The sequence below is a fragment of the Mixophyes fleayi genome, chromosome 4, assembly GCF_038048845.1.
Source record: "Mixophyes fleayi isolate aMixFle1 chromosome 4, aMixFle1.hap1, whole genome shotgun sequence".
Taxonomy (NCBI): Eukaryota; Metazoa; Chordata; class Amphibia; order Anura; family Limnodynastidae; genus Mixophyes; species Mixophyes fleayi.
In genome coordinates, this window is record NC_134405.1 from 148,355,247 (window position 1) to 148,368,227 (window position 12,981).

The following is a 12,981-nucleotide window of genomic DNA, read 5'->3' on the forward strand; positions in this document are numbered from 1 at the left end:
TGTTTTTCACATTATTGGGCATACTTTGTTTATATTATTCATTTACACATACAAGGGAGCGCTGTGATTTTTGTACCTTGTATAAGGTTTACTAATATTGACAAAAATAAATCTAAAACTATAAATAAAATGTAGAACTATTTCCTGGGTATTCTATACAAAATGACATGACAAGTATATATTCTTTAACAACATAAAACTAAACAATTACCAAAGCAGAACATTACTAAAAAAATAACTTTATTTTGTTTCTTACAGAAAAGTTAAGACTATTTTCAGAAAACCTCCAATATAAATTTAAAGGTTATTCATACAAAGTGCATACCTTTAATAATAAAGATTACTAGCTCCATAACTTTTAGTTATGTTTATTTTTGAATAAATAATAAAAAATACTATATAACAATGCCACATAACTGTTTTACGTGTGGAAGTATAAAATAAGCATGGGAAATTTGAGTCTTGAAATGTATTGACAGATTTCATGATTGGCTGGGGGGTAATGGATAATTTAACTAACCCTTTAAGATCACATTGATGGTGTAGAGAGTAATGACAGTTTGATTGTTCCAGTCCTAAAAAGCCATAGTGAAAACAGAGAAGAGTGAAGATTTTTCTGAACTTGTGGGCATTATCCCATAGCTTGTTTTTATGAGACTGGGCACTAGCATTACAAGAAAGTGATAGGGCCAAGACACAGAGGGGGTATTTGCAGCTTGCTGATACAATCACTGAGGATTTTACACCACTGTAATACGTGTGAATATGTGCTTTCTGAACACTGACAATACTTATAGTTACTGCCACTGGCACAAGATGTATACATTGTTTTTTAAAGCACTCTGGGAAAAAGCAGAATAATGTAATTCAATGAAATCCTAGAGGCAAGATGTTTTGTTGCTGCCCTTTTCACCATTATATCCCTATTGTTGGTGTCTCCATAGCTTGTAGCTGATGTTTAAATCATCGTGACAAAATGCCCTTTTTTGTAAAAGTCATATGGGCCTATTCATTCATGAGCTGCTAGCCGGATCACGCATGCTCTTATGCCAATAGATTGGCCTGATGAACTGGTAAGTAAAGCCGTACCTTTACCAGTCAGTATCACTCAGAGGCCGTGGAAATATTGTAACAATACATTGCGTTGATAATAGATTTTCTATCGCTCTGCAATAAGCGCTGGAAAATCTATTTTTATTGCTGCAGATTAATAAATAGGAACCACAGTGACAAATCTCCAGGGTGCTTTGGTCCATAAACGCCAAAATGCCCGGTATGAACCAGCTGACATCAGTGGCGGATCCAGGGGTGGGGGGGGCGATCGGGGCACAATCAGAGCAGCCGGGCAGGACTCTCTCCCTAACTCTCTCTGCCGAACGGACCTGCACATAGTGTGCAGCCGTCGGCAGCCTTAGGTGTCAAAAAGGGGACGGGGCTAAATAGCCCCCCCTAAATCGCCCCCGGTACAATTAAGTTCTGGATCCGCCCCTGGCTGACATCCTGCTCTTTACTGATGAAGGATATTTAAACAGACGGATGTAAACAATACAAAAATCCTTTGTACTCATTATGATTTCACAATTACCCTCCTTGTGTTTACAATGGGAATGTACTGGTGTACTGGATTAAAAACTGGCTAAAATTTCATAGGCATCAAATTGACCATTTTTTTTCCTGCTCCTGAAGTTAGTACCAACGTTTTACTGAATGAATCTGGTCTCAATTAATTCATTTATATATTTTATATATATATATTTTTTTTTTTATCAAATGAGTCAGGTTCACATCTCCAAAAGAGATTATTAGAGCAAACTTCAAAATGTAACCTTGCACATATAATTCAATCAAACCGTACTGTCAAAGTAATCAAACGACTACCTATATATTTTTCATCCTACTGAATACATTGATTGAGGAGAGAATTTGGGTCATGATCTCTCCAGGAGAGAAAAAAAATATTCAACCTGGTCATCTCCCGATATCTCACACACACACAAACACACGTCTAGACAAAAACTAATGTTTGCACTATGCATTTGTGCATACTGTAAATCACACACCTACAGTCCTGGACAGATTTTATGTCTGCTCTCTCCTTATTTATACATTCCATTGCAATGTTGCTACCACATTGTTCCTCAGTGGGTACAGCCAATGCAAGCATCATGTGTCCAGACAATCCCAAGTTTTACATAGCTGTTTTCTCTCTGTGATTCATGCATGTCCTCCTAGAATAGTTCACATTTTCTCTTCTTCAGGACAATACCTGTAGTACAGAAACTGAAAGACGATGTCCAGCAATACTGTACTCTTACAGACGGTATCAGGAAACATGACCACACACAGCTTGCTCTGCTACATGTATATTTGGCACGTTAGTACATTACAGAAATGTTGATTCTTCTTCATGCTCTGCTAAAGAGCTTTCATGTGTATTACCATGTCGCAGTGACACCTGGATATCTGTACGATGTGGCTGAGAACGTCGATATCTGTAGCAGGTAAGAAAACAAGCAATAGGTAAGGTTATCTCAAAAATGTTTATCCACAATCCCCACAAGTATACAACCCAACAGAACTGCTAACTTGTATTAAACAACAGTAAACAACCCTACAATTTCATACTTGTAGGTGCAGTAACCAGTAAGGACTTATTCACAAAAAGGGGTTTATAGCAGCTGTTGATGCATATTTATTTGGTTAGTATTAGTACATGCAAACCACAATAAAACAGAATAATTTATGCTTCACCTGTGCTTCCTGTACAAATGATTAATTGACAAAAGTACAATGCATTTTAAACATGACGAGATGACAAGAAAAGGAGGGTAAGCTCATATTGGATTAATGTGTAGACCTGTAACAAAATGCTTCCACAAAGGATGTACAATTGTCATATACAGTGCAGTAATATAATTGTAATAAGATAAAGCAAACAAAATTACTAATATATTATCACATGATGATAGCCAGTGGTAAAAGTGGAAACGTAGAAGTGGTGGTATGGAAAATGTAAGTGGTATTTGAGAGTTCTACAATCAAAGCAGTAGGAGAAGTGTAGTATGACAAACCACATGTCCATTTCAACCACTGATGATAACCATTGGTAGTAAACTGGTATAAAAAGAGAAATCGCTGCATCCGGTCTTCTCCAGCATCCTATCACTATTAGATTAATTTAACACTTTTTCAAATAATACCAACTTTAATAGATCTAGTATACAATGAATTTTAGATGAGCTTTATCTTCAAAACTATTGCATGGAATATTCACCTTATTCTGCATTTGGGTGCAAAATTATGCATGTTTCTCAGGCGGAACATGACCTTAAATATTTTATGCAGAATTCCCCCTATCATTTTTGTTCTGTCCTGGCTTCTCTCTTATTATGCACCAACCAGAGCACAGTGCACAATAAATCGTCACTATTGTAGTCCCAGCTCTGTTTATAGATTATCTGGCAAAATGCAAACGCAGAATTTACAAATACAGTTGGGAATGGCGAAGTAAAAGTCAAACTCAAAGATTGAATCACAGGGCTGTAATGAGGGCAGGGTGGTCCCTCTATTTGCCCAAGCTCCAGCCACCCATATATATATATATATGAATGTTGTGCATGCCATAGGGCATCGCCGCTGATCAGCACCTGCTCGGCAATAGAGAAAAGGACATTTGGCTCCCTGCAGCATTGTGACGTCACTTTCTGGTGCTATCTGGGTGGAATGAAGCCTGTTTATTAATTCAGTCACTGCTTAGATTTCCAGTAGGTTAATAGTAACTATCTTTTTTTCAAACAGGACCTCAACATTCCAGGATCTGGCCAAGCAACAACTGCGCTTAAAACACCAGCAGCAGCACCAGGTAGCAAGAGCAGATAAAGAGCACAGCACAGGTTTGGAGAACTGTCTTGTGCTTGTAAAGGGCTAGGCACATCTCCACAGAAGGGTGGCTACTCCTCCTCTGGCAGTGTGTCGCTGCACAGTGGCAGCATCTAACCCCACCAAAATGCAGGGGGGTGGGGTGCCAGGGCACTAAAATGTCTAGTTCTTGCTCTGTTACTGAAAATATGCCATATCTCTATACTGTATTGTTTAGTGCTTTCCAAAGAGTCCCATCAAACAAACCAGAATCACCTCAAGTTAAAAATAAATGAAAAACAGGAAGCAAAACAGTGTGCATTTAGGTACTTCTCATGAAAGAGATGCACCCCAAAGTTAAAAATTGCTGGCTTGGTCACAGAGAGGGGGAGGGGTTCTGGTCATGAAGCAGTTAAATAAATTCAGGTTTGTACAATCCATTAGCTTATCTGTATTTATTAAACAACTTATGAAGGTCTGTGTAAGCTTCTTATAGGGACAGACCTTCAAATGGAAATGTGACTGAAGCAGTGGAAGGTAAGCATGAAAGGTCCTTTATAGCAGTGTTTCCCTACTCTAGTCCTCAAGACCCCTAACAGTGCAGTTTTCCAGGTCAGAAGTGAAATAATTATATCGCCAGTGGATCTTTCATAGTGTGTCAGTCAGTAATGAATACACCTGTGCTAAAGCAATGAGATATGTTAGGGCTCCTGAGGATCAGGTTTGAGAAACACTACTTTATATTATTTAGGTGCATTACAAACATTCCTGCACAACGATAATGTAACACTTTAAGCAACTAAGCTGTGATTAGGGATGTGGCCAGTAATCATTTTAGAACATTGCAGTTTTCCAGAAAGGTGGCATGCAGCCTGTTATATAGAAATGTGTAGAAATGTGTTATGAATAATATTCCATTGAATGTAATAAGACATTATATGTTCTCTCTCATTTCTACTCTTTAGAAGCCAAGATAGTCACAATTTTAAATTAATCAGCAGCATTTTCCCTACACCAGGTCTGCATAGGCTGCTTCCCAAGAGAACATACAAGAACAGGTCCAGTCAGCCAGGGTAAGAAGCAGCCAATGGAACTACTGCATGTGAGTGTGCTGTAGCCACAGTATGTACATTCAACACTGTGATTGCCCTGTGTTGATCGGAATATGGCCTCCGTCTCTATAGTTACCTGAATTGCACCTGTCTGGTTTTGGCCTTAATAAAGGTGGCAACCCTACTGCCACATAATATTAGTATTTTACATGATGTATTGTATATCTATACACAAATATGTAATCTATGTACTACCATATAATTTCTGGTTTGGTGAATTATGGCTAATTCATGGGGCAGAGCATATATTGCAAACAATTGACTGTGTTTGGAGACTGTGCACAGAATTTGGCTCTTAAGTTCACTTAACTTGCCCAGTTACTGCCTAACAAATTGCACATCCCTCTCAGCAATGCAAGCCAAATATACCAAAATAGAAATGCAAGTAAAACCACATACCTGTATATGAGGGCAAAAGCCACAATGATGATTATAATAAGGCACATGGGAATCACAACTGTGTCTACTAATAAAACAAAAAGCACAAATTACAGACATGCTCAAGTCAGAGACTCCAAATAAATAATTCTGTGAAGCAGGACGTCTTTTTCTTACCTATTCTTTTGGCTTGCAGCGACTTATCTGCTCATGCAAAACAAGATATAACAATGTTAGTTATTCATTTCTAGTATTAGTTTAAACGGTCAATGCAAGTATATGCACTTGTTTGTAACTAGATACATATTACTAAATAACTTTGCATTTACCTGTATGTGACAAATTATATTTTGCTACATTTTTACAGCCATAAAACGCCCACACATAGTATTATTAAGACTGCAATTAAGACTTTTTAGACCAATCTGGCTGCAAATTGTAATTAATGTCGGTTCTGAAAGACTGTCAAAATCTCATCGAGATGTTAATGACAGACAGTAAATACGGTTGGTTGATGACCAAATCTGGCCACATCTGCAGTTACTGTCTGACCATGCTAACGGTGCCCTGTTGGATGAGCTGCCTGATCTTACAGGTTTAACCACATACATATATATAGGAGCATGGTCAAATCTGCCAGAGATTTTTCTGCGGGGCAGTTACTCTGAGTGGCTGGATATGGCTATGTACGGCCAGATTTAGGATATTTTCACATGGGCTGGTCCCTTGGATTTTTCATAGGAGATGCTCAAAACAGTTTAAAAGTGGTTCTCAAATAGGTTAATCACATTGGGACTTATGCAAAGTTGACTGCAAAATGGGAGTAATTTACATTTAAAAAAAAAGCTGTACGCAAAGATTGCACATTTACACCCATTTGCTGAGCTGTATAGCTTGGCACTTGTATCGTATGTGCCCTATCTATGCCAGGCATACATCACAGACACTTACATCCCACTTGCGTCCATGTTTTTACCCATTTATTTAATGTGTAATTTATTATATATATATATATATATATATGTATATATATATATATATATATATATATATATATATTTTTTACACATACTCCCCACTTTACTCATTCAAAAAATGTTTATTGAAAAATAAATACATTTTCTGCGTTCCTGTTCTTGATCCAGTGATGACTGTGCTTTTATCCCACCCGAGCCCAAACTAGAAAAAGGGCATCCTGAAAATTAAAAAGGACCTCTTCCCTAATGACTAGCACTGACTGGTGCTAAATAATACCCTTTTCACATTGCCGACCCAACAATATCCTGGGTGTATGAACCCAGGATATTCCCAGGTGACAGAGCAGCCCACCCCAGCAAATTACCGGAACGACCGAAATCAGTGTCCCAGGTCTGCAAAAAAAATGAATAAAAAGTAAGTCCACTTACCATTTAACAGGTAGGTAGTTTTTCCTCACACAATGCGGCAGCTACAGGGTAGTCAAATTACATCACTTTAAAGCTGCAATAGGCAGACCCACCACCTGTATTATATTATACATGTGGCAGATCCGCCTATTGCTGCTTCAAAAGCATAATTTTCACAATAGAAGTGATGTAATTTGATCCTGTAACTGCTGGACCTGGTGAGGAAATACTGTGCTAAGAAAAGAAAAATAAATACTAACTGGGGAAGGCACACCTCATATATGCAATATAATAGTAAATTTTTTAGGATTAGTACAATTTCAAAACCCTCTTCTAATATGATATTGCTCTTGGACATGAAATAAACAAAAGTAGCAATTGGTACTACTTTAGAAAGCGTACATGGCACCGACAGCTTGACCTAATCAGTTGTAGCCGATTTAAACAGTACAAATCCTTTGGTCATGTAGATCTCTCTGATTTTAGTAACCCACAACCTATACAGGGCCTGACATTATGAGACTAATTAAAATTTGAATCCTGAATTTTTAAACAAGGAACGCTATTATGGTCCCAGCATAGAGAATCCAGATAATAAATCCACATGGTTCTACACTAGTGCATAAAGCCACACATAGGCGGGGATGATTATCCGTGACAGATTTTGTTGTTAAGCGTACTGAGAATTTAGGTCTATCAGCATTATTGTCGATCTGTCTACATTGCTATTGTAAAGCGCTTTGGAATTTGCTGGTGCTATATAAATAAATGATGATGATGATGATCGCTACATAGGATTTCAAGTCAGATCGGATACAATTTAGTAACTGTTCTATTAGTGCTGACGACAGTGAACATTTTTGAAAGCTGCATATAGTTTTTCTTTTTTCTGACATCCTGCAGCGGAATTAACATTAGTCTGATATACTGTTGCAATTGATTTGCAACATGTTACCATCTGTATGAATATCCATGGGAGCAGTGTTAGCTCACAATATTTTAGCTGAGAGATTAAGTCTACTAAGTGGTTTTAAAACCTTTATGAATTACAGTTTGTGAATTAATCTGATATACTGCTGACATTTTATACCAGTAGCAGTTGCATGTGTTTGGCGACACACTATCTGTTGATATTACATCACTCCTCAGTAACAGGCTCATAAATAGAAATGCCTAAAATGTATATATATATATATTTCTGAGCCTCTCACTCACTCCACCAACTTTTAATATTTTGCCTTTTAATACAATTTTTAATTTATATCGATAAAATTTTGTTTTTAAATGTGTGTTTATTTTGTTTATTTCATGTCCAAGAGCAATATGATATATTAGAAGAGGATTTTGAAATGGTACTAATCCTACAAAATGTACTATTCTATTGCATATATGAAATGTGCCTTCCCCAGTTAGTATCTCTTTCTTTTCTTAGCACATATGAATTTATACTACAGGAAGTAGCACCCTCAGTAGCTTTCATTGTAATGGTTTATTATCTAGGACATGTAAGGCACCTTTACTTTATATTTGGGTTAAACTGTGAGAATTACCCACTATATACATTGATTTGGAATTATCTAGTGCAGAAGACTATTTACTTCCTATGGTGATGAAATACTACCTATCTATTAAATAGTAAGTGGATTTTTTTTTTTATTAATTTTTTTTTAACTTTTTTACACTTGTCGGTGAGACCCGGGTTGAAAAACCTGGGTCTCACTGTTCAGACTAGCATCTACCTGGGTCGACCAGGGAATAACCCTGCAATAATTCTCAGGTCATCCTACCCGGGTAGATATAGGGGGACCCGTTCACACTGAGTTTTGACCCGGGCTCGCCCCGGCAATAACCCGGGTTTTTGAGGCAGTGTGAACGGGGTATAAATGACAGTGGAATTCTCACTAACTCCATTCTGCAACTTCCGAGTGGGGAGGGTTGGGGTACACCTAGGCAGTACCCCAACCATTTCTCATATGTGATTAGTTGGCAGGTTCAACCAATTAGTTGATCAGTTTAGGAGACCCTCAGGCTCGGAGACACTCAGTTTCATTAACTTAGCACTGGCACAACTTCATATTCAATTACCCTGTGAATTTTGATCTGTGGAATGGACGTAATGTTTTGTTTTTGTTCTTTATTGGATGGCTGTAATCCTCAGGATCTGTTTCAATTTTCTATGTGTAGAGAAACTTAGATTGTTGCACAACTTTGCTGCAAATAATGCCAAGTTTGTTTAAAAAATACAAATAAAACAGTGTTCAAGTAGACTTATGTGTACCTTTGGGAAACATTTTGGAAATGTTACATTAATCTTGTTTAGTCTCATATTGTACTCAGTGACATCTGCAGTACAGCTGCAGCCACAATTAAACAAGTAATAGTTGCACAGAAGCTCTGGTGTGAGAGAATGCTCCAAGGAACTAGCTGGTGAAATTGTGGACGGGGGAAATAAACAGCCATAGCCAGCTCTTACAATAATGTTGTATTCTATAAACATAATAATAAACCTAAATTTGTATTGCAATATCCTGCAAATATAGAATTATAATAGTAAATGCTATGTTCAATATGAAAACTTATATTTTTTATTATTTTGGTCATGGTGTCATTTAACTAACCTGGAGAGACGGTTGCTTGTCCCGGTGTTGTGTAATTATCCATAGTGGTTAGTTTTATTGTTGGAGTCCATCCAGGATCTTGCGGGAATTGCGTTACTTTTACCGTCATCATAGGTGTCTCGTGGATCGTCACTGCTGGTGTTGATATCCTTTCTGTGGATGTGTCTATTTGGGTAGATGATGAAATTAAAGCATGACTTGACATTAACACTAGAGAAAGTGTTTGTAATATATATATATATATATATATATATAAGTAAAACAAGTAAAACAAACAACAGGGTTCTATGAGTGTAATTCTTTCTATCTACACTTTCTGCACATAAATTTGTGTTATTATTATAAAATATAACTTAATGCTTAATATATTGTATGTACTCTAGGTACAGACACATACATATATACAAGCAAAAAGACAATTAAGACAATAATGTACTCATTTATCTAGAGAAAATTTAATTTTAAAGAGTTTAACCCAAACAATAGGGCTCTTCCTTTTTACTACTTGCTACATCTTAAAGATCACCTAAAAAGCTAAAGAGGGGACAATGACTAGTTCATCTTCATGTCTCCACCTTCCACTGTCTGTTCTCATCCCAAACGTCCCATACCTCTGGTACCTGTACAGAAATGTCAGTCGCCAATGACCGCTTTAATATTGGTAGCTGACAATGCTTCTGCCTTACAGTACTGCACAGACATTCCCCACCACTAGCTACAATTGTTATTCCAATACCTTATATATTGTTTTAGAGTGTAAGCTCATGAATCTGTCCCCTTGCTCTCAATTGTATTGAAAGCCATTGTCTTTATGGGTGGGAGTTCAGCAAAAAATGTGGGAATTGGATGCAAAGTTAAATAAAAAATAATTTATCTAGCTATTGATTCAATGTGACCTGAACATTTTACATTTAACATTGCATTGCTCTCTTTCTCTGTGGTACATATGGGCAGCTTTGCTATTCACTTCTGTCTTTATTACTTTATTGTTATTAAACTGAGAAAGCTGTCTGCTGTGATTGAATAGCTATATCAAATTATTTCCTCCACCCAGCTAGTATCATTGGTCTGGTCATAGACCTGGGGGTAAATGTATCAAGCTGAGAGTTTTCCGGCGAGTTTGAAAAGTGGAGATGTTGCCTATAGCAACCAATCAGATTCTAGCTGTCATTTTATAGAATGTACTAAATAAATGATAGCTAGAATCTGATTGGTTTTTCAAACTCGCTGGAAAACTCTCAGTTTGATACATTTACCCCCTGGACACAGATATGCATAGAAAAGAACACACCCACACCCACACATAAAATCATTTACTGGGAGTTACCAACAGAAGTAGCAAGGACCATTTCTGAAAGCACAAAATCGTGAAAATGATTGTTTAATGAATGTTTTGTGCTGCCATGTCCACTTTTTAAACAAATATTCTCGATTTAGCACAACATTCATATCTGGGGTATATTTACTAAACTGCTGGTTTGAAAAAGTGGAGATGTTGCCTATAGCAACCAATCAAATTCTAGATGTTATTTTGTAGAATGTACTAAATAAAAGCTAGAATCTGATTGGTTGCTATAAGCAACATCTCCACTTAAAGCCGCATTTTAGTAAATATACCCCCTGAAGTGTTACAGCATTTGTGATGGGAGGAGCTCAGCAGAAAATAGATTGTGTGCTGGGCACACTTGCGCACCTCATGTTTAGCCACCCATGAATAAAATACATTTCTTTTTGTGGGAAGAGATATTAAAATTATATTAACAGGAGTAGAGGTGTATTTATTGGGGTGACTCCTAGTTTGCAAGAAATTACACACAACAATGCCCATGAGCTTTTTAAATTAACAGACTTTTGCATTCACCTGTTTTTCAATTCCAAACTGTAAGCTGAAAACACAGCCTGCTAATTCTATACAGTCCAGTTAGGAATATTGTACTATCTGTATTTATTTCAAAACATTCAGTAAATTATTTTAAATATTGTATTGCAAAGGGAATATGATTTGTTTTAATAATGCAAGAACCACCAACACTTTTTGTTTCTCAGTGTTTTTGTATTTAGATAGATTGGGACAGTAGCTATGGGGTACCAATTTGAGCAACTAGCTATATTTCAAAGTTGAAGGCGACAGGGCTGTGAGAAAGATTGGATGTGAGGTATAAAGCAGAGGGTGGCACCAAGACAGTGGACTTGGCAGACTAAATGAACCGCGGTGTTGTCTGTGAATGTGATTTGAGGGAAGGTGGGTACTCTAGGTGGACGGAAGATGGTGAACTCTGTTTTGGATATGTTGAACTTTAGGTAGTCTTGGTATATCCATGTAAAGATAGCAAAAGAGAGAGGTGATCCCACATGAGAGTGGAGAAGGGGAGATAGCTGCGGCAGAGATGTTTTTTTAGAATTGGTGAGATGGAGGAGGCCACAGGAAAATTTTAAATGAGCAGAAATAGAATGCCTTAAAGAAAACCGTTGATAATATGAGATATATTTAAACACAATGAAAATTGCTGTAAAATAATACACAACTTTTTCCCTTATCAGTGTTCCTACTGAGTGAAAACAGCTCAAGTTAAAGACAAACAAAAAAAAAACAAATATGCAAAGAAAAGAAATGGAAAACAATAAACTTATGTTGCATGCATTAGTTTGACTATGGGCTAGATGATTTACTAAACTGCGGGTTTGAAAAAGTGGAGATGTTGCCTATAGCAACCAATCAGATTCTAGCTGTCATTTATTTAGTGCACTCTACAAAATGACAGCTAGTATCTGATTGGTTGCTATAGGCAACATTTCCACATTTTCAACCCCGCCGTTTAGTTAATACACCCCTTTGTGTTAAAAACAAAGAAAACAACTTTATCAGTAGTGCGTAATGTAATAATACCATTCCAAATTTACACTTCATGCAGTGTTATCTATTTACTGTATTGCTATAATCTAACCTGTATAGTCTGTCGTTTGTCCCGATGTTGTGTAACCATCCACGGTGGTTAGTTTTATTGTGGGAGTGGGTCCAGGATCTTGCAGTAATTGTGTTGCTTTTGTCTTCGATGTAGGCGTATTATGGATGTTCACTGCTGGTGTTGATAACCTTTTTATGAATGTCTCTATTTGGATAGACAAAAGTGTAAACATGACTTGGCCTTTATCCTATAGAAAGTGTGTGTAATATATAAACCTCAGTCCTGTGTATTTCTTCATGCATACACTTTCTGCATTTATTTGTTGTATATTTAAGTATTATTCAAAAATATAACTTAACATATAACATTTATACACACACATGCTACAGTTGTCCAATAAAAGCAATTAACACATTGCTTTTTATTATTACAAAGAGCAAATAGAATTTGAAAGAGTTTAAGCTTCTTATGCCAAAAATAGGCTCATTTACTAACATTCTCACCTCAGCATTTAATAAGCAATTAACTTTGTTAAGTCAGAAAGAGATGACAGCTAGGAAGTTGCTATGTGCAACACGATTGTGGACCATATTAGGGATCTGCATGTTGCAAAGGTAGAAAGGCCCCTCTAATCTCTGCCTCCTATCACTTTTGGACAATCTCCTTAATTATTTCAAACTTTCCCTTTTCTCCTAGAAGACACCCACTGAAACCTAATATATCT

General features: G+C 36.9%; 1 protein-coding gene across 2 annotated transcripts in view; it reads right to left on the reverse strand.

Annotated features, from left to right (window-relative positions):
- Positions 1 to 1,998: 1,998 nt before the first annotated feature.
- IL15RA (interleukin 15 receptor subunit alpha) overlaps positions 1,999 to 12,981 on the reverse strand; it is a 60,527-nt gene continuing 49,544 nt past the window's right edge. For both annotated transcript variants that reach the window (XM_075205261.1, XM_075205262.1), the window contains 5 exons: positions 12,297 to 12,461; positions 9,352 to 9,516; positions 5,526 to 5,552; positions 5,370 to 5,436; positions 1,999 to 2,492 (listed from right to left, as the gene is read on the reverse strand). In XM_075205261.1, coding sequence (XP_075061362.1) covers positions 2,384 to 2,492; positions 5,370 to 5,436; positions 5,526 to 5,552; positions 9,352 to 9,516; positions 12,297 to 12,461 — 533 coding nt within the window. In that variant the 3' untranslated portion in view covers positions 1,999 to 2,383. The remainder of the gene's footprint in view (positions 2,493 to 5,369; positions 5,437 to 5,525; positions 5,553 to 9,351; positions 9,517 to 12,296; positions 12,462 to 12,981) is intronic.